At 43.5% G+C, this 21,073-nt stretch overlaps 2 protein-coding genes across 2 annotated transcripts in view; one reads left to right on the top strand and one right to left on the bottom strand.

Moving 5' to 3' along the window:
- Positions 1 to 21,073, bottom strand: part of LOC111868961 (mediator of RNA polymerase II transcription subunit 20) — a 344,422-nt gene that overhangs the window by 259,152 nt on the left and 64,197 nt on the right. The window lies entirely within an intron of this gene.
- Positions 1 to 21,073, top strand: part of LOC117282669 (paired box pox-neuro protein) — an 87,745-nt gene that overhangs the window by 30,780 nt on the left and 35,892 nt on the right. Inside the window, exon 3 of the mRNA XM_033753249.1 lies at positions 13,523 to 13,743. Within this exon, the coding sequence (XP_033609140.1) occupies positions 13,523 to 13,743 (221 nt within the window). The remainder of the gene's footprint in view (positions 1 to 13,522; positions 13,744 to 21,073) is intronic.

Here is a 21,073-nt window from a genome sequence, read left to right as displayed (position 1 = left end):
CTTCTTCGGCCTGTTAGTATTCCGGTCGGAACAACTGTGGGAGAAGGGTCTCGGGGGAACAACGGCCTGAGGCTGAAGCTGGGGCCTGGGCTGCACCAGGTGGGGCGAGGAGAGGGGCTGCCGTGTCACAAGAAGCGACCAGCTACGGTTGCCTTTCGTGCTGCTTGCCCTATCTCACCAGGCATCATAAGTCATCACAAAAATAAAAACAGAAGCGACCTGCCTGCAGGCAAAACAGCTCGCGTGGTGTGGATGTAATTTCTGTCTAATGGGCGATGTTTATCGCAAGAAAGGAAATGTGTCGAGACAGAGAGACACTTTAAAACTCTGGGCGATTGTTTCAGAACGGAAAGATAAAGTGTGGAGGGATGGCTGGTCAAGCCAGTGCAAGCAACGGCGAAATTCTCATAAAAATCGGTGGGTAGGAGGGGGGGTGGGGTGGAAGTTTAACTTTTTTATGACTGTGCATAATTACACTGGCTTTCCCTTATTGCAGTCACCCCTATCTTTCGTGACCCGTTTACTTCCTCCAACTCTCATAACAGACCATCTTCTATGCCTGGCTCATTTCTATCCTGAAGACAGAGGCAGCATATACTTCCGAAACTTTGATAACCATAGCGTCATATTCCGGAAGACTTTCGAAATAAAATAAATAAAATTTGCTCAGCCACTCGAGAAATTCACGGCATTTTATAACACCGAAATTGCCTAGCGCTGAATTTCGATTGAAATATTTCCTGCCGCGCCATGGCGAACTCTGTGTGGTTTTCCCTTTGTTCCTTAATAAACATGTCAAGTTAAAATAATGGGGACGGTGAAGCACGCCCGTTTATTGGCCTTCATGAATTTATTGCTGCTAGAACCATGATTTATTTACGCTTAATAGTTCTTGTGTGAAGACAAATTCTAGAGACAGAATCCGCTCCACAGATTAATGTAGGATTTCAGAAGTGGCCACGTGGACAAAACTGAAGGCTAGTTGAGAATTCGTCGTTCTCTGGTGTCACCGTGACTACAGAACTGGTTCCATTCTCGAGCCAGTTTATTTATAAAGTTAGATTAAACGTTCTCACAGCGATAGTGTGCCATAATAACGTGTAGTCAATTTAAAGTCAACCGACTCCACATTCAGGGTAAAAAATAAGCCAATTAACCAGGTAACAATCAGAGGTCTGCATTCAACAGACTAAAAATATTATATCTTAGAAGACAGAACTGTTTGTTTCTACAAGGGCGGGAAAATATGTTTCGCGACTAATTCTTTAAAAAAAAATTTTAAGACCTGCAGGTATTAGCAACATACATTTTTACAAAGCAATCTTCCTCCAGTTCTTTACAATGTTTCCAGCGCTTCGGCCATTGCTAAAAATCAATTTCTAAACTGCTGAACTGGAACATCTGTGAAAATTTTGTTCACGGATGATTTCATGTCCTCAACGTCCGAGAAACGCTCTGCTTTCAGCACACTCTTGAGTTCTGGAAACAGCCAGAAGTCGCCTGGAACAAAGCCAGGAGAGTACGGCGGATGGTCCAGAGCAGAGGCTACAAACTGCAACACTCGAAGCGAAGGATAGGCCAGTGCGTGTCGTGCTGAAGAATGAATGGGCGATCCCTCCACAACTCTCCTCGCTTGCGCCTCACGGCAACAATACAACACTTCCACGGAGATGCTACAAACTGCGCCACTCGAAGCGAAGGATAGGCCAATGCGTGTCGTGCTGAAGAATCAAAGGGCGATCCCTCCACAACTCTCCTCGCTTGCGCCTCACGGCAACAATACAACACTTCCACGGAACAGTGATCCCTTCGGGTACAGATTCAAATGTCGAAAAAGCAGAACAACATTGTTCTGATCTTGCACTTTGATGCCCGTGGCTTCTTTGGCCTGGGGATTCGCCATAAACTGTTCCTAACATCTCCAACGTTTCACTTGGCGATTTCTACAGTTCGGCACAATAATCGGACGCTCCATTTTCACGTCTGGACAAAGCCGACGACACACAGTGATCTAACGGGATACTGTTCAATGATTACTGAACGCAGCTTATCCAGACTTTCCAGGTGAGCTCTGTCTTGTTGCATCACAAACATTCCAAGTAACAGCGTCGCCAAATCGCCCGGAGCGAAACTTATTTGCCTGGCCTTTTAATGTTGTCACTTATTGTCGTTACCCGGCAACCAGAGAAGACTTGAAGGCGCGGCTTAAAGACCGAGGTTGTGATAATGTGCTGCCTGGTCAGGGCCATGGCAGGGGGCGGCGAGAGATGAGGAATGATGACCAGGAGAAACTTCTACTACCACCAATCACACATAAAATTAACTAGGATTGAACCCGGGCTTTCTAAAGGACTTCGCTACATGGAGTTAATTATTTAATTAAGTTGGTAAGTTGGGAGGGATCTGTTGTGATCATGGTAATTATTCTGCTTGTCGTCTGATTCTTGCTATTTTCTTGTTTGGCTTACTCTTCGATCCTGAAGATGGAGGCGTTACGTTCCTCCAAAATATCAGTGGATTTCTCCCGAAATACATGTCCTTACGTCTCAGAAGATTGTGCTCTTCACAGTAAAGAATATTCAGGTTCCTGACTGTCTGAGCGACTATCAGCTTCCGTAAGACTCGCTACATGCGGCAGTTACGCTGTCACGTGAGCAGCAGTGGCGCGCATTGCAGATGAAAGTGCCTGTACTTGTCTCAACATGCCCGCGTATGTAATGCTGACCATGGCAACGAGATGGCACACTGATCGCTAATATTTTTGATATCCGCTCACGTCACAAAGACGTCACTACAGTTATGTGGTCCAGATGGCTTCGCTGCGCCTAGACAAATGACGGCAAAACTTCACAGAACAACCTTGGCCCGGCCTAGCCAGGGGTAAGTCAGCAAAGCGTGACCGGTTCCAACAGCCTTCTTGAATATTTTGTTTTTTTTTTAGACCGCCTTGTGAATGATCCAATTTACTGCACACTCCGGTAGCCGCAGAGCAGTGAGCCACAAAAATAGAGGATTCGTGTGTCCAGTGGTATTCTATTTTACCTTTATGATTTATTGTGTATTCAACCAGACACTCAGCAGCTCAGACTACGCAGTGTCTACCGGGTTCGTTCCGCGACTGTCAGCGCTAGATCTGAACTCAGGTCATGTGGAATCTGTGGTTAACAAAGTGGCATTGGGGACGGTTTTCCCCTGCCAATTCTCATTCCACGGGCTTCTCTACATTTATAACTAATCTCATTATCTAAGGCCGCGCTATAGCTCAAGCGGTTAGTCGCTGGCTTTCCATCGTGGCGGCCCGGGTTCGATCCCGGGTCTGGTCAAGTGGGATTTATGGTGGACAAAGTGGCGCTGGGGCAGGTTTTCTCTGAGTCCTTCTGTTTCCCCTGCCAATCTTCATTCCACCAATTGCTCCACAATCACCCTCACCTATCATCTGGGGCTGATACAATAGGCCAGAAGTGGCCGCAGTACAAGGACTTAGTCCCGCCCCACTAGCAATAAAAAGAAACTTCGCCCCGCTTATAACCCCTCAGCACAGACCAACAGAAAACAGCTCTTTTATTATTGCGTCCGTGTCTATTGCGGTCCCACGTGATCGCTACTCAGTTCATTGGCGCGCTGGCCGTTGTCTATCAACGGCTGTTGCCTCACTGTCTGTTTCGCGGTCTTTGCGTAACAACTGGTCTATACGGTACAATTAAAAATATTTCAATTGCTATTTCCAACACTGGCATGTAAGGTACATCTCCTTACTGACAACTTGTAAGTTGTTATTTACGACGGATTAGTCGTAATAAAATCTGAATACGTAAATAAATCCGTTAGCGGACTGATAAGTACGCAATACTGCCAAGAATACCATTCTGATTGTTGTAGAATCTGATGCTCAGCTTTTAGTCCGTTCTGTTTCCATATCACGAACTAACCTTTTATAGCACATTATAAAGTTTGCTTTGATAACGGAAGCCATTTTATAGGAAAGACATTTAAAATGCAGTTTGGAATTAGTGTCTGTTAGAGTTAAAAGAAAGCTTAATGAAAAGCGAAAGGGCTAGAAGAGAGATGACGTTACGGAACAAAAAAAGTTAAGTATGAAATAAAGGAAAGAATTCCCAAAGAAAATTGTTGGCGGTTGAAAAGATAAATGGCTGGCCACCTCAGTTTTTTATGCGTGGTGTTGTTGTTCATTTGTTTAAGAGCAGGAACGAAGGGGGTAATCATTTCCTCATTATCCATATAATTTGAACGCGGGACCCTAAGGGGGCAACTTTTGACTTTCATCACACGACCATGTTAATGACACGGTTGGATACAAGAGGGCAGTAAGTGTAGAACAGCATTGATAAAACTAATTGATATCAGAGGGTCCGGACATAGAAACTCGGTTTTGTTCTTAGGTTATTTACCAATGCAGTATCAGCTGCAGAGGATATTTGAAACAGTATGTCTTGAAAGAAGTAAGTAAATTCTAAGGGGTCCTGAGGCCGATGTGGGACACTTGGGATTACTGGGATTCTGTGAGGATATTCTAAAGAGTAGTGAAGAACATAATATTTCGGAAACTGAATACCTTTCCACCGCAGCTCAGGAGTGGCAGACACCTACACTGCTGGGTCTGTTAGAAAGGGCTAACCCCAGTCAATGACTAAATGTTTCCCATCCGCTCGCACGAAGAAGGAAAAAGATTGAATTTCCGAAATCTTTTGTTCTTCAGAATACCGGAAGATGGACGGAGTCCAAATCCTATAGTCCCGACTGAATGGATCCTCATGGTTTATTTAGCGACAATTTTCAACTTTACCAGTCACCCTATTGCCTCTGATGTATATCCTGATCAACCAATCCATACCATCCCATCCTATCTCTCTAAGATCCATTTTAATATTGTCCACCCACCTTGGTCTTCCCACTGTTCTCTTTCCTACGAATATCCTATATGCATTTCTCGCCTTCCTCAATCGTGCTACATGCCCTGCTCACCTCATCATCCTTCACTTGATCATTCCAATTAGAGATAATAAATAAGAGTATTCTCAAACGTGATATGACGCCGTTAGTTTAAACGGCTTAATTAGGAAACAAGATCTGACGTCTTTATGCGTAACAAGATACACAGCTGAGGCGAGCAGCAGGCCTTCAACGTGTGAGAAATAGCTTTCGTGATTAGAATTTAGTGAAACAAATTAAGCTGTGACTATTACAGCACACAAATAATCGGCTTCACAACGTAAATAATTAAGAAACTAACAAATAGAATAGATTTACATAAGAGAACTCAAACAGAGAGCTAACATAGTGTAAAATGATGAATGTTAACATAAACATTTTGGTAGAGGCCATAAGTATTCGCTTCATGACACTGGGATACAGCAAAGTCGGGTGTTTCTTTGTTCTTAAAGCTTCAAAAGAAGCTAGACTTTAAACTTACTTCTAAAGATGCGTTTCTTAAATTAATATTTTTAACTTGTGGCGATAAGTCAAATATAATAGCGGAAATGTCTGAAATATAATTCAAACCTTCAAAAATTCTGCCATAAGAACACGGATAGGATTTATAATGAAGCTTTTTCTAATCTAATATTTTCTGCTTAAAATTATGTGATGCGAAAGTTTCCTTGAGGGTTGGATGAACAACAAGAGCTTGCTGTTGAGTAGCGTTCCGAAGCAGAACATAAAAGCAGATCCGGACTGGATGTCAAACCAAGGCCTCGAGTTCACATCAAAACAACAATTTGTTGTGGTTTTCCTTTTGTTCTTGCGAAGCGTGGCAGGTGCTCTCAGATTGTCCTGTCGTCTAATTTGGGTTTTCCGAGAGAAGAAGAATAAGAAGATTGCGTGATGCATGTATTTCTCATTCTCCACTCGCGCACGATTCGGTCGGCTTTGTTTTTGTCCTGTCGGTCTGCCTAAGTAGCTTCTCCGTATAACAACATTATGTGTAAGTTCGGACACTGTGATGCGTGGGCTGGGGTCAAGACTAACAGAACTTTCCACCATCCTATCTTTATCATCATCATCATCATGATCATCATCATCATGATTAAGCTTCTGGTCTGTTCCGGTTACAAGGATTAAAACTGTTGCATCTTTTTGTCGGACTTTCCTGACATCTTATGCTCTTCAGTCAGGTGTTCCAAACTGAGGGCACGTGTACCACCGGAGGATTATGTGCAACCTCATGAACGGACACGTGATTTGTATGGTAAAACTGTCCCTGTGCTTAACTAATTAAGCCCTAGGCCACGAAGGCTTATGAGGAAGTGAATATATAGATTCATGTTTTCTTGACCTTGGCAATAGTTGGAGGTTAGTGGTCAGCTTCACTCCCCTGCCACTTTACCACTGGGGAAAGAGTCCCCGGCACCCGTTGGATAGGAAGCTGGGTGGGCCCCAGAATCGGTCTGGACGACGTGGCGAAAAGAAAATTGTTGCCCCTACCTACTCCGACCCCTCAGTCGTTGAGCCCATAGCCAGTCGCTGTACCGACTACACCATCTCGGCATCATGCATTATGAGGCACAGGCCGAAAGGGCCTAAACTTCCCTGATGACTTTCTTGTGTGCAACTTCGTCCCTCTATGGAATATTATGGAGCTTGTCTGTTTAAATTCTGTTGTGTTTATAATGCACGGTAATACCAAGAGATAGTCACGTATGTGACGTGTCACTCTGAGACTGACAGGTGTGTATAAAGTTTCGTTCTGACACCAAGAGTACGTCGACGGAGAAACACTCAGAAAATCTGCCCTTCGTTTTAAATGCTTGTCTATGCAGTAGCTTCTGGGTTCAGTTTCTAGGCATTCTTGAAGACTTTTCGAGCCATTGCTTTTAATAGTTTGCGTTGTAATGATGCTTATTTTCTTACACCTCCACCGCTTTCCACGACGCGACCGCTCTGAGGAAAGGCATCCTGGATGTCACCATTCTTCCGCCAACGTCAACACATTGTGTAGAGTTAACAATTTATGCTTTCATATAAGAGATTTCAGGTTCGTATCTCAGCCCGGGTAACTGAATTTAACATTTTCCTATTTTATCTCACAATTTTCATGCGAAGACACTCTAGCCCCTACTAATAGACCCAGCAATTACCTTTATAAATGAAATCTGAGGTCCCGACGTTGCTGAACATGAAGATTACGGTGTTTCTGCATGTGCAACCGTGTAGGTTTTGCAGATAATTAGCGACGTTTCGGTAAAACACGCTGCCTCTATTTTCATGGTACTTTAACATCGTTTGAAATCCTTGTCTACCTGCAATTATGAGCATATTTCCAGCTCATCATGACTTGATAAGATTTTTGGCAGTTGAGAAAATGTCACTAAACAAGTAACTGTGAATCAATCGACAGAGATAATGTTACCGCATTGCCAAATGGGAACACAGGCGTATGAGGAGAAGGTGTAAGGAAAACAGGCCTGTGGTTCCCAAGGGCAGGAGGAGGTGCTGAAACTTCCACCCTAAATCACCAGGAGAGACATGTGGAGGGACAAATAGCAGGCCTGCCCTCCCCAACCCGTCATCAAACATTCTTTCTCTCTCTCTCACGTCAAATTAAACTTCAAATCCATAGGCTCAAAAGGGAGGTTGTAATTAAAATGTAGGAACAGACCATCGTCATTATCATTAAGAGAGATACAACAGGAACCTTCTTAAGGAGTCGCTCTCACTAAATTATAATTTTGATTGAAACATAGGCCTTGCAGGGTAAGTTAGTTCATCGGTAGTCCTCAATATCCAGTGAATATCTCAGTATCGACACTGAAGCCTCAAGTGCATCTAAATAAGACATCAAGAAGCACAACGCGTCTACAATACAGAAACCAAGCGGCTGACTGTGTTAAGGGAAGTACAGGATGTAAATGTAAAAGGTAAAGCTATCCCTGTATCAGGCCTCGGAGGCCCGTAGGGTTCTGAGACGTTGAGGGTAACATATTATCTACAGCCTTACGCACCGGCCGCGCTTTATTCCCCAGGAAAATTATTTAATTAATTCCTGGTACTCATTTCTGTCAGAGGCTGAGTTGACCCCAGGGCCATAGTGCGGCTGGAACGATTAGGTCAACTGAAAAAAATCCAATGACGTTATTGGGACTTGAACCTCCGACCTTCCGGCTTGTAGCATAGTGCCTCAACCAACTACGATACCGCGTGCCCCAAATAATGAATGTTCATTTGAGAATTACACTGAACACACAAATGCGTTCTATGGGAAAACTACACGAGTTTATAAATGCTTTCAGTGGGTTATGTAACGGTGCTTCCTATATTGACGCTACGTTGTGTCGGATGGTACAGTGACTGGTGGTGTATTGAAGAGATTCAGAAGGAAGAGTTCTGGGTCCACTCGAGACACTGTCCTAATATTTTCGTGTATAGACTCGAAGGACATCAATCAGAATAACCTCAGCCTGTGACCCGGCCCAGATTCAAACTTGGGAACTCAAGAACGTCAACTCGAAACAAAAGTTTTCGGCCCTTTTAAAAAAAGTTACATTAAATGTTACGTGTTGTAGCCACTATTATTTGCTCTGTAAAGAATTAATATTCCATATTTACACACGCGTGTAACGTTAACATACACACATAAAACGTAAACTAGTTCACATCATAAACGATTCTTACGCACGGAAATGAACAACTCTCTCTTCCGAGAAATTTTTGTATATCAATAATATTCATGTTGCTGTCGTGTGGGTTTCGTCATGAGGCAGGCCAGGGCAGGCCAGCTATCCTGATTCAGGTTTACCGTGGCTTCTCTCAACTCCTCCAGATTTCATCTGTTCATTCATCCCTTTTAACCGTAAGGCTGACAACCTCACCGACGTCTGGGAGCCGTCTATCTAGAAACATGTGGGAGTCTCGACTTCTTACAGCCCTACGGACCTCCAAGGCCTGTAACAGGGATAGCTTAACCTTTTACCTTTTAGTATAGAAATCCTGTTTGTTACAGAGTACCAGGCTCAAGAGAAAGCCATTCGTTATTATAAGAAACGAAAATAAATCTCAGAATAAAATTATTTAGAATAAATTGTAATGTTTAGAGTTTTACTGTAGAAATGGGCGTTGTGGTTCATGCATATGCATGTCATAAAATCATTGATACAAAAAAAAAACCTTACGGGCACTGTATAAGCAATTAAGGAAATGTCACGAAATGTGGCATCCATAATTGATTCTACTCACTGCATTAATTAAGCAGTTTTGTGCTCACACAATAATAATATCGACCCTACCAGCGAAGAATGTGGCGCTGAGTAGATCTACAGGGCGCCACATTCCAGAAGACGGCATTCTTCATAGTCACCGCCATGAAAATATAAACAGTTTTTTCACTGAAACATTAAAATGAATGTAGACTGCCATTTTGTACCGGCGTCTTGCGTGTATGCATTTCCCAGTAGATTCTGAAGCCTGCTTATTTAGAAGTAGCGTCCACTCTCGAGACGACTAGCGGGATAAGGCAAACATGTACACCACAAATTAACGCTGAACAATACGTTTCTACGGTAACCCGAAACTGAGTAACTTCAGATTTGCATCTCGCCTTTACAAACATTTTATATACAGACCAAGGGATATAACAGACGCTGTCTCCATTAACCAGACCCATCAGTAACAATTCCTCTTTCCCCAGGGTAAAGCAGCCGGGGCGTGAAGCTCAGCACTAACCTCCACATAATGTCGAGAATAAGCATAGNGAAACACCATGCTATCTGAGCAGGGGTGATCATGGCAAGAAAATTAGGAGTAGAAAGCAACGGACAGATATCGGGAAATACTCCTTTGTAAATAGGACCATACAGCTCTGGAACCAACTACCTGCAGATGCTTTAGGTACTCTGTCCTGTAAACCAAGCAATTTTAGGCAAAGGGTTAGGAAAGTGATAAATGAGACGAAGTGAAGTTGGGGTNCAGTTTTTTCACTGAAACATTAAAATGAATGTAGACTGCCATTTTGTACCGGCGTCTTGCGTGTATGCATTTCCCAGTAGATTCTGAAGCCTGCTTATTTAGAAGTAGCGTCCACTCTCGAGACGACTAGCGGGATAAGGCAAACATGTACACCACAAATTAACGCTGAACAATACGTTTCTACGGTAACCCGAAACTGAGTAACTTCAGATTTGCATCTCGCCTTTACAAACATTTTATATACAGACCAAGGGATATAACAGACGCTGTCTCCATTAACCAGACCCATCAGTAACAATTCCTCTTTCCCCAGGGTAAAGCAGCCGGGGCGTGAAGCTCAGCACTAACCTCCACATAATGTCGAGAATAAGCATAGCTGTACATCGAGATATGCCTGCATTTGACTCCACGTCTTCATGGTATTTTGCTTAATTATGTAGAGGAAATCCTGTCTCCTTTCTTATCCTTATCCATAACTACACTGTCTGGGAGAAAACTCACAGTTCCCAATGTTAAAACTGTTGGTAAACTGTTGGTATGTAAACTACTTCATTTTAAAGAGAAATATAGTGAGTATAGGTGACACGTATTGTCATGCTGTTAGACGCTCTTTTATATTTGCTTTAGTAGAATTATTTCTGAAGATAGCCGTGGAAACAAATTTTAAACACCCTGTATATATTAAACCGATTATGCGGCCATCTGACTATGAATATAACATGATCAATACGATCACTTATACCGCCAGATAAATTTTATGACGCTAGAAATTTCGTTTTTTTTTTAGCCAAGTGGTCCGGATTTTTTTGTGACGCACCTTGCCCTGGGGCATCACCACTTCAATTATAATGTCATTTTGAATACGGTTTATGTGCGGGACGTGAAGCGCCTACAGACGGGGAATTTTCTTTAAGATATTTTGATGAAGTTGGTACAAAGCCTCTATAACGACTTACAGAAATTAAGTTATCAGCTTCAGGGAGGGTCTTATTCTAATATTAATATATCGATTTATAAATTACGTGTAAATAATATCTCAACAAAAACTTGATCTAATGCACAAGAGAAGCACAAAAAGCCAACGAGAACGGGCGGGAGATTTATGTTGAACGCTTCGGAGCACGAACCGACAGAGAAACGGAAAGACATAACAGGCCGACGCCCTACCCCAGCAATTATTCCTATCACTTCCATTTCCCCCACCGCACATGCGCTGTAGATCAACAGACTTCTGTATGCCTGTATTTTCCTACCTTATTTATTCTCCACATTTCTGTCATATGGTACAGAAACTTCAATAAAAAAAATGTTCCACTTCTGTTTGCTGCGCGGTACGTTTCTGTTCGTTCGAGGGTAAAGTGACTTGCTTCTCATATAGAACAGGTTGTAGTACCGGTAATGCCTTTGACTCGTATACGGAAATTGTTTGGTTCGAATCTCGGCTGGCACACAGGCTACTCTGATTATATTTTTCATGATTTCCATCAATCCCTACAGGCAAATGCGAAAGGGTACCTCTTCAGATCACAACTACTTTCTTCCGAAACTTTCCAATTAATCATTTACCTGCCGTCATAACATTCGGCGCTATCCTCCTCCTCCGCCGCTATCCTGACAAAGCTAACTTGTCCGTGTGCGACCACAGTGGCTGCGCGGTCTTCGCCCGCTCGAACATTGGGTTCATGGATTCGAATCCTATTCGAGGCATGGATGTCTGTGTGCGTTTATTGTGTGTTTGTATAGGGAGGGGCTCTGCGACGGGCTGATCCCCCGTCCAAGGAGTCCTATCTACTGTCTATAGGATTATAGAACCGAGAAAAGCGGCCAGGGCCCAACAAAGGGCTGTAGAGTCATTGATGAATGAATGAAGTTATAGTTGTGCTTCAATAATTAAGTATCACACCATGGAGATATAATGAGGCGTGGAGGTAGCCTATAGCTGTATGAATTCTTAATCTCGGCAAAAGACCATGAAGAATGGTCAGCTTCACTGCCCGGCCCGTCTGCATCCGGTGAAGAACTCACAGAACCGATTCGACCGGAAGCCCGATGGGTTCCAGGAACCAAACTGGGATTCCCCGATCGTCCAGATGGTAGCCTAGTGGGCATTCTCACTGGGCTATACAATTTTTATTATCATTATTATTATTTTCTGATTTTGTTGTTGTTACTGATGCAGTGCGTGAGGACATTTCATTTCGCCAACACTGTTAGCTCTTCCAGTGGCTCGTCCGTTGATGTGCAACGGTGCTTACGTGTCGCCCGTTTCTGTCCTGTCTTGTAACAAACAGTACTCTGATTCTCTGCCACTGCTTGCTTGTTGTTGTCTAGTACTGAAATTAATTGAATCATCATCATTACATCTAGAATAATTATATGGTCTGATAATTAAATTACATTCTTCGTTTGGTTACGTGTCGATATAAAGAGTCCAATGCCCAGTTACAAATTAATCACGAATAGAATGTAACTTAATAGATCCAAAGCAAATACAAAAACAAGGATATTTATATAATTTCAATGATGATGATGATGATGATGATGACGAGACTAGAATATATGTCAATTTACATGGAATACAATTAGTAGTGTAACATATAAACAATTGTCACTAAAAAAAAGTAAAGCTATCCCTGTACCAGGCCGTGAAGGCCCATAGGGTTGTGAGACGTTGAGGTTCCCACATTATCTAGACAATCGGCTCAGAGATGGCGGTAAGGTTGTCAGCCTTACGCGCCGGCCGCGCTTTACTCCCCAGGAAAATTATTTAATTAATTCCTGGTACTCATTTCTGTTAGAGGCTGAGTAAACCCCAGGGCCTAGTGCGGCTGCAAGGATTAGGTCAACTGAAAAAAATGCAATGACCTCATAGCATAGCCCCTCAACCAACTACGCTACCGCGTGCCCCCAAACAATTGCCACTTCTATTGTAAAATGTGATGAAAATAAAGAAAATTATTTCAAGACGGGTATGTCAGCGTTCCTACAAGCAAAATAAACAGAGTTTCACTTTGAGACCAGAATCAGAACTCGAAGCCTGGCAGTTTCCGAAAGAGGGGAGCTAGCCGAAAAAAGATTTTAGTTCAACTCAGAACCAAGTGAAACTTGAATAATGTAATAATTCCTCTTACGCAATATGTTGAGTTTTAAGAACTTTTACAGAAACTAGAGCTGTAATGAACGCGGAGAAATAAACGATTAAACCATTATTGTTATTTAAATTTAACTTCTTATTCGCCGTCTCACATGCAAATTTGTGTTAAAATTTTAAAATTTTAAATTTCGCTTTCTGTAATTTTAAAATTACACGTATTTTCCACATCACTGTTGCAGTACATGTTTCGAAAACTGCTGCGCTTCCGTCAGCTGATACAAATCCCAAGTATGCTCTGGTTTGGGCGCCGGTGTGTTGCTGTATGTGTGTAGTGCTGGGTGATTCCTCCTACGTATCGTGGTTAGCTGCACAAAATTATTTTTCTTATTATTATAAATCAAAATAAAAAGGCCGCCAGTGCTAGAGCAAAGGCTCTCTTTCGACCCGACCCTGAGCCGGTCCCCTCAAAGAGCTTGAAGCCTTCTCACCATGTGATATGTCCGTCCGCAGGTCAGGCCGGTGTCAACCAGCTGGGCGGGGTTTTCGTGAACGGACGCCCCTTGCCAGACTGCGTGCGGCGTCGCATCGTGGAGCTGGCGCTGATGGGGGTGCGCCCCTGCGACATCTCCCGGCAGCTCCTCGTCTCCCACGGCTGCGTCTCCAAGATCCTGACCCGATTCTACGAGACAGGCTCGATCCGCCCCGGCTCGATTGGCGGCTCCAAGACCAAGGTAGCAGTTGCCGTCTCTCTGTCTCTTTATTCTCTCGACTGTCCCCCTCCCCCTTTTCAGCATTCCTAGCCTGCTTCTGAGTTGAACTTGCTCTTTGTCTCTCCGTCTGTGTATTCCCCTAATTTTTAGTGTTATGAGGCTTATGCGACCACCTTGCTGTCTACGTGCGTATCCCCAGTCATCTGTGTTAGCAGGCCTATGAGATCATTTTGCTGTCTGTGTGTTTCCTATGCGGTCCGTGTCGTATCAAAGGAAAACAGGCGATTAGTTCTTCCCAGAACTTCTTGGTTATCATATTTTCTTCCTCGAGATTTTTTACTTTATTTCTGATCAGAGTTTAGACTATAGTTGGACTGAGGAATAAGGGTTCGAATCCCAGGAGGGTAAGTGATCCTTCTCTATCCTCTGCCTCAGCTAACAGCTTCTCATTTTTTAAAACTGAAACTCTCAGCTGACTCAGCAAATAACTGATTGATTGCTAAACTGCTGCTGGTCCTCGCCAGCATAGCGATTCTTAGTTCTGAGTGCCATGGGACCAACAATTGAATCACTAGTTTTCGTTAAATAGCCCCAGCACGGACCGCACAGAAAAAGTATCTTCCATTTTGGGGTGTTCTCTCGTTGTCCGTTTTCTAGCAACGGCTGTTGCACTGTCGCCTATACTGGCAATGGGTCTACATATGACGATATATTTAAGGAGTTTATATCTATACTTGGCCGGTCACGGTAGCCGAGCGGTCTAAGTTATGCACTGTGTTCGCTCGCTCGGAAGCCGGGATCGTGGGTTCGAATCCCACTCAGGGCATGGATGTTTGTGTGCGTTTTTCTGTGTTTGTCTACAGGTAGAGGCCTTGCGACGAGCTGATCACTCGCCCAAGGAGTCCTACCGTATGTGTAAGATCTAGAAAAACCGAAGTGAACAGAGTTCATGGAGGTAGGCCTAGGTCCACTGGGGCTGTAGTGCCAAGGGGGGGGGGAAGTCTATAGTTATTCATTTGATCACATATAATTTCCAGAAATTTTCACGCTCTGACGCTTAAAATCTCCGGAGCACTGGGCACTCAAACGCCTGTTCCGGCCTCTACACGGGGTTGATGCCGTACGCCCACGTTTACATGTTCATGAAATATCGGTAAATGAAATTTCGGTGTCTACTGGTCGCTTTGTATCATGTCACAGATAATACGTCAAAAAGGTCAGAAATAACACGAAACAAAGTAACGATCCAGTGTTATTACATGAAATGTTTTAATAAGGCACTTATTCGTGTTACAACACGTGTTTATTTTAAATGTTAGCAAAATACACACTCTATATAATAAACCGAGGTACAGACAACGGAAAATTATTACCACAGAGTTTACGTGTGTAAAACCAGAATCACAAAACGCTGATGCTACGATGCGACATTTCGCCCACAAGTCCACAGTACGTCATTACAAAGCTCCTATCTGCCCTATTCAAACTAATGAGCTTCATTTTACTGTATAAAGTTTCCACTGACAATATTTACAGTTGTTATTTGTTCGGCTTCCTAGCACACGGCATCTAACGTGGCCACGCGACATTATCTCCCGCGAGGTCACAGTCTACCAAATCCCCTGCTTTAATCTCGATCGACTACCCGCACTACATTTTACGAACACGGCAAATTGGTGGCCTGATCCAAGGGGCAACCAGAATGGTTGTGTTGGATTTGAGGTTCTTACGCCGGTGATTATGAAGAGCATTATTTTCTGGGACGTAACGCCGTGTAGTGTGGTAGAAATTCTCCGACGTTTCGGAGGAACTTTCTAACTCCATTTTCAGGGTCGAAGACTAAGTCAAGGTAGCAACCAGCAAGAAGCAGGTAGGTTTCGAAACAACGGTAAAATTCTACCAGAATATAAGGTGTCACATTTCAGAATATTATACACTTCGAAACGAAAAAGTATTTAGGGCACAGTTTATTATTCTTGAAGTGACATTAAACAGAATTATTTGGTACTGAGGCCACAACTGGACCCACTGTACCAGCCCCGGACGAAAGAATGTAAGTGATATTTGATATATGGAAACCGAAGTACTCGGAGAAAACTGTCCCAGTTCCACTTCGTCCAACACATATAAAAAATGGACTGCCCTGGGACAGAATCCGTGATCCCGAGGTGAGAAACTGGCTATTGAATGTGGCGTGGCTCAACCGCTAAGAGCAGTTTCGAGATCTGAGATTCTTATGACGAAGGATATTAAGATTAAGATAATGTAGGGCGTGATACCATGCAGTCTGAACGCAGCAGGTTCCTCAGAGGCGCTGGTGGGCCAATTTGCGGCCAAAATACACATCACATGTCGGGAGACACCAGCCTTCAGACTTATCGCTGCGACAACCTCACATCTATCCACAGTTCTGCTTTCTTTCTACGTAATCTATCCTTGTAACAGGCCGCGGAGACCCACAGGGTTGTGAGACGTCGGGGCTCCCACATTTTCGGGACAGTCGGCTCACCAAAGATGGTGGTGTCGTCGTCAGCCTTACGCTCCGGCCGCCCTTTATCCCCAGGAAGATTCCTGGCAGTCATTCCTATTAGAGGCTGAGTAGACCCCAGGGCCACATTTCGGCTGGAAGGACTAGGTCAGTTGAAAAAATCCAATGACTTTATCGGGAATCGAACCCGCCAACTTCCGGCTTTTAGCATAGTGCCTGAACCAACTAAGCTACCGCGTGGCCTCCCACCTGACTTTTGCATGGTCGAAACCCTTCAGAGCAAGACAATCAAGTTACCAAATTCAGGTCACAGACAGAAATATGGGAGAGAGGGTAGGCACTGAAATAAATATAAAATTTTGTAAGAAGTGTACAGTTCACTTTTCAATGGACTGGTTCCACTAGTTCCATTAAAATACAAGAATTTAAATTTATAATCTGTGCTAAAATACACAGTTCCCAAATCAGTTCTGTGTAGGAATTTTGAATTCTCCCAGGCGTTCCGGACATGTTTAATGAACACTTTTGGACACAATATTATTAAGTTCCGAGTTGGTTGCTAATGTTGTTGTGGTCAATGTGCTTTCTGAGGAGTTTTAAAGGTCGTACTGGCTCATATGGTTATTGCTGTTTACTATTAGATACTAGTTTTGCTGTATTTCGAAAATAGCACCACCGTTCCCACCTCATTACTTCGTACTTCCGTCACATTGGCGAAGACTGCGGGTAATTACAAATTACCGACATTGAATCGATTCCCATGACATGATGTTAGTACTAAATTTCATCGAATTCCGTCCAGAAGTTCTTTAATTGAAACATGTGAACTGATACATGATCTCCCCTTCATGCTATGTTTGCATGGTGCGGATAAAAAGAACTCATAATAAGGAAAATTAGATAGAAACAGAAACAAATGAAGGTGACCTACCGCACATGGAGAATCAATACGGACCGCAGACGGGTTAGCTGATTTCATCAATTGCAGTGACATGCCACACACATGCAGGTCACTGAGTAATATCCTCTGGATATCTGGGACTGGCATCTGCAGCCTATTTGCTGCATCGAGACGTAAAGATACTGAACAGATACAGTTCATATGTATCCGTCACATCGTTAAATTATTTCTGTTATGGGCCCAAAAATCAATCAAACAAGTTAGCTCAAGCGTTACTGCTTGTGGTTTATATTCGGAAAGTGTCCGGTTCGAATTTCGACCAGGACAGCGTCTATTCGGCCAAAGGTTTATCGTGTTTTCCTCAGTACCTTCAGCAAATTCCGTCATAATACATTAAATGACGCCACGACCTCTTCCATTTGCATCCATCTCGGTTCATCATTCGGTTTCATCCAACCATTCGACTCCACGGAGGCTGCATGGCAGCTCACCTCCATCTGGTGTCGATATGAAGAAGGGGGGAGCTATACCTCCATTCCCACGGACGTCTTCGTGACGTGGTACTTAATTAACTAACCCCAGGGATAATGAACAAGCAATATTAGTAAAGACAAGTTTACTTCTATTGTTGTTGTTGTCACATTTATCATCATCATCATCATCACCTAATATTGAGATTTCCAGGGCCAGCTCTCTAGTCATGTAATTAACACACCGCAGCTTTAGGTAGCTCAGTCAGCAGAGTGAACGACTGGGGTTCGATTCTCAATACAGCCCACCCAGCTTCTTAACCATTGGGCGCTGGAGACCCTTTCATTAAAAATAAGTAGGCCGAAGCGTGAATATAACCACTCATCCTCATCTCCTACCGAAGCTAAGAATTCATGAACTCTAACCTCCACTCCCCAATACATATTTGTGGTGTGGTGCTTAGGCATGGGTATAAATTTAAAGTTTCCCCTGTGATCATTTAATTCAGCACTACGCCATGAAGGTGTATGGGGGAGTTAATAAATAGATCCATGTATTCTTTAATTCTGCACTAGATAGAAGTGATGTGTCAGCTTCACGCCCCGGCTGCTTGACACGCAGGGACACCCCCCCCCCCCCTTCCCCCACACAGNCTCCCCCCCCCGGCTCGTTGCCCCCCGGGGCCCCCCCCCCCCCTGTACCCAATGGATAGAAGCCTGGGCGAGCCTCGGAGCTGGTCTGCGCGCCGTGGAGTACATAAAACTTTCTTTCCCGTGTCGGGAATTGAACCCCAATTCCTCGGCCGTCCAGCCCGTAACCGATATTTCTACCGATTGAGCTATCCCGGCTCTAAGCATAGGGCCAACTTAATGTTATTGTCATGTCATTTAGATGACGTCCGAATTTATGCTTTTCTAACGAATTCGTAATAAATAGTTTACACATTTACCGTTATCTACATATGAACATATCCCCTTCAATTGATTTATTGGCAATTACTAAGTCGATATGTTTTGGAAAAGGGAGAAACAGTTTCATAAGCTTCCTTCATCATAGTTCCTTACGTCAAATTTTCATCTTGTCTGAAACTAAACACAAGAGAAAGACGATCATTAGCACCTTCCCTTCAAAAAAGAAGATTTCTGACCCCGTTACGTGGAGGCCAGGATTAATAACAGGGGCAGTGTACATGTAATACGTTAAACTAGGCAGAAAAATTAATGAGATGGGCAGATGCGATGAAATCTCGTCAGACATATACCAATACACGTTCTCAGTGGAGTGGTTCAGCAGTTTCTGAGCATGCGTTCATATTTCGGGGCCCGTTCTCACTCCACAGTCCAACTCGGGAGATGTTCTCACGTGTAACAAATTGCTACCTATCAAAAGCTAAGACGGACTGCACAGAAAACAGGGCAAGATGCTACAGCACGAGACTGTGTGTGAATTTCGATTAGGTTTCATTCCTTTAGCAAGGTGAAGGTTGCAGAGGCGTTTCAACTGGAGATTGCGCAAGGTGCCCTTCTTGTTCAAAACTGAAATTTCGCTTCTAGACTCTCTCTCTCCTTTAAATCGGCGCGGCGTGTTGGTTGAGCAACTGGTTCTGTTTCACGACTACAGGGACAACAAAAACAAGACGTTTCGTTTTGAGAACTTTCTGTAAGTTCTTCTGTACCATCTTCATAAGACTGAAACGTTAAGAATTTTGTAATCAGTAATGAACAAGAAGTTCTGGGAAGAACTAATGGCTTATTTTCTTTGAAAGGACAAGGACCGCATAGAAAACGGTGCGTTCAACAATTCTTCTATTGTAGCGTGTGTATTCATTGCCGCTGGAACATGTTAATCGAGACGTTGCCTAGCAACGATAGGAGGGATACATATACAGACACACAGACTGATGGGAGGGATTTATGTAGTACGCCGTTGAGATGGGTTCATCATCATCATCATCATCCCTGGCACGACAGCCCTTTGTGAGCCCTGGCCTTCCTGAGGATTGCTCGTCATTCTTCTCGATTCGATGCTACATTCCTCCAGTTCTTCACATCCAAAATTCTTATGCCCTGCCACACACATTTTTCCCATCTTAACCTTGGTCTTCCCACTTTCCTACTTCCTTCTGGTTTAGTATTAAGCATTTTCTTAATCGTTCTATTCTCGCTGGCACGTATTGTGTGTCCAGCCCATTCAAGCCTTTTCACCTTTATAAATCCACTAATGTCTGGTTCATTAAATAGTTTGTATAGTTTGTATACACCTCTTCCTCCATATTTCATTTTCTTCCACTGGTCCAAAGATATATCTCAAGATCCTCCTTTCAAATATACTTAACAGTCTTTCATCCGATCTTGACAGTGGCCAGGTCTCAGAGGCGTAAGATAGCACTGATCTTATAAGTACTTTATACATCATAGTTTTGGTTTTCCTGGGTATTAATTGGGATTTCAGGTGTTTCCTAAGGCCATGGAGACGTTTATTTGCCGCAAGTACATGCTTTTTTATTTCATCACTGATGTCATTTTTACAGTTAACTTCTGATCCAAGGTAAGTTGAGGTGGGCTCAGGTGCCATGATATAGACACTAAGTCTCATGAAGACTCATTCAGCCATTCAAACTTTTGTAAGGGGGGATACAGAGGCACAGGCAGTAAGGTGATCTAATGGCCGCGCAATAGCTCAAGCGGTTAGTCACTGGCTTCCCAACGCGGCGGCCTCGGTTCGATCCCGGTTCTGGTCAAGTGGGATTTGTGGTGGAAAAAGTGGCTCTGGTACTTCGGTTTCCCCTGTCAATCTTCATTCCACCAAATTCTCCATCATCATAATCACCCGGGGCAGGCTACAATAGACCAATCAGTGGCCGCCGTGCCGAGTGGACCTATTTGGACTCCACTCCCCACTAAGCGAATTAAAAAAGAAATAAAAAAGTGATCTCATAAGCCTGCTTTTATTTCTTTCGAAACAAGTAAAGTAGGCTAAAAATATAAAGGTATAGTAGCCATTATGCTTGATTAACTACCATTCAGTTCCTTATGTAGTGAGGAGTAGCTCCACGTATTCCTGACCGTGGCACTATATGGAAGAAAGGGGATCAGCTTCATATCCCGGCCGTTTTAACCCCGGCAAAGGCCCTACGACACCAACTATATAGGGAATTATTTGGGCTCCAGGGAAGGTCTGGTCGCTGTGAAAAAAATAAGAATCTGATGCCCCTATTGGGGATCGAACCCCGGCCGTTTGAAGGTGCAGCTCATAACACAGTTACTATACCAACTGAGCTGCAACGGCTTCCTTTATATTTAATTCCGGAATAAAGGCAATACCACTAAATACGTTTTGGCACATGTGACGTTGAACCTGTGCGTAATTAAATACCCTGCCATAGAGGCGTATGGTGAAGTAGATGTAAAGTTCCACGCGACATGACCTTAACATCAAATGGAAGTTCGTGGTCAGTTTCTCGTCCCGGCCCCTTTGCTCCCGGTACCCAT

This window comes from Cryptotermes secundus, unplaced genomic scaffold (genome assembly GCF_002891405.2).
Source record: "Cryptotermes secundus unplaced genomic scaffold, Csec_1.0 scaffold1090, whole genome shotgun sequence".
NCBI lineage: Eukaryota > Metazoa > Arthropoda > Insecta > Blattodea > Kalotermitidae > Cryptotermes > Cryptotermes secundus.
The sequence above is the reverse complement of the archived record's forward strand: the minus strand, read 5'-3'. Positions and strand labels throughout refer to the sequence as shown.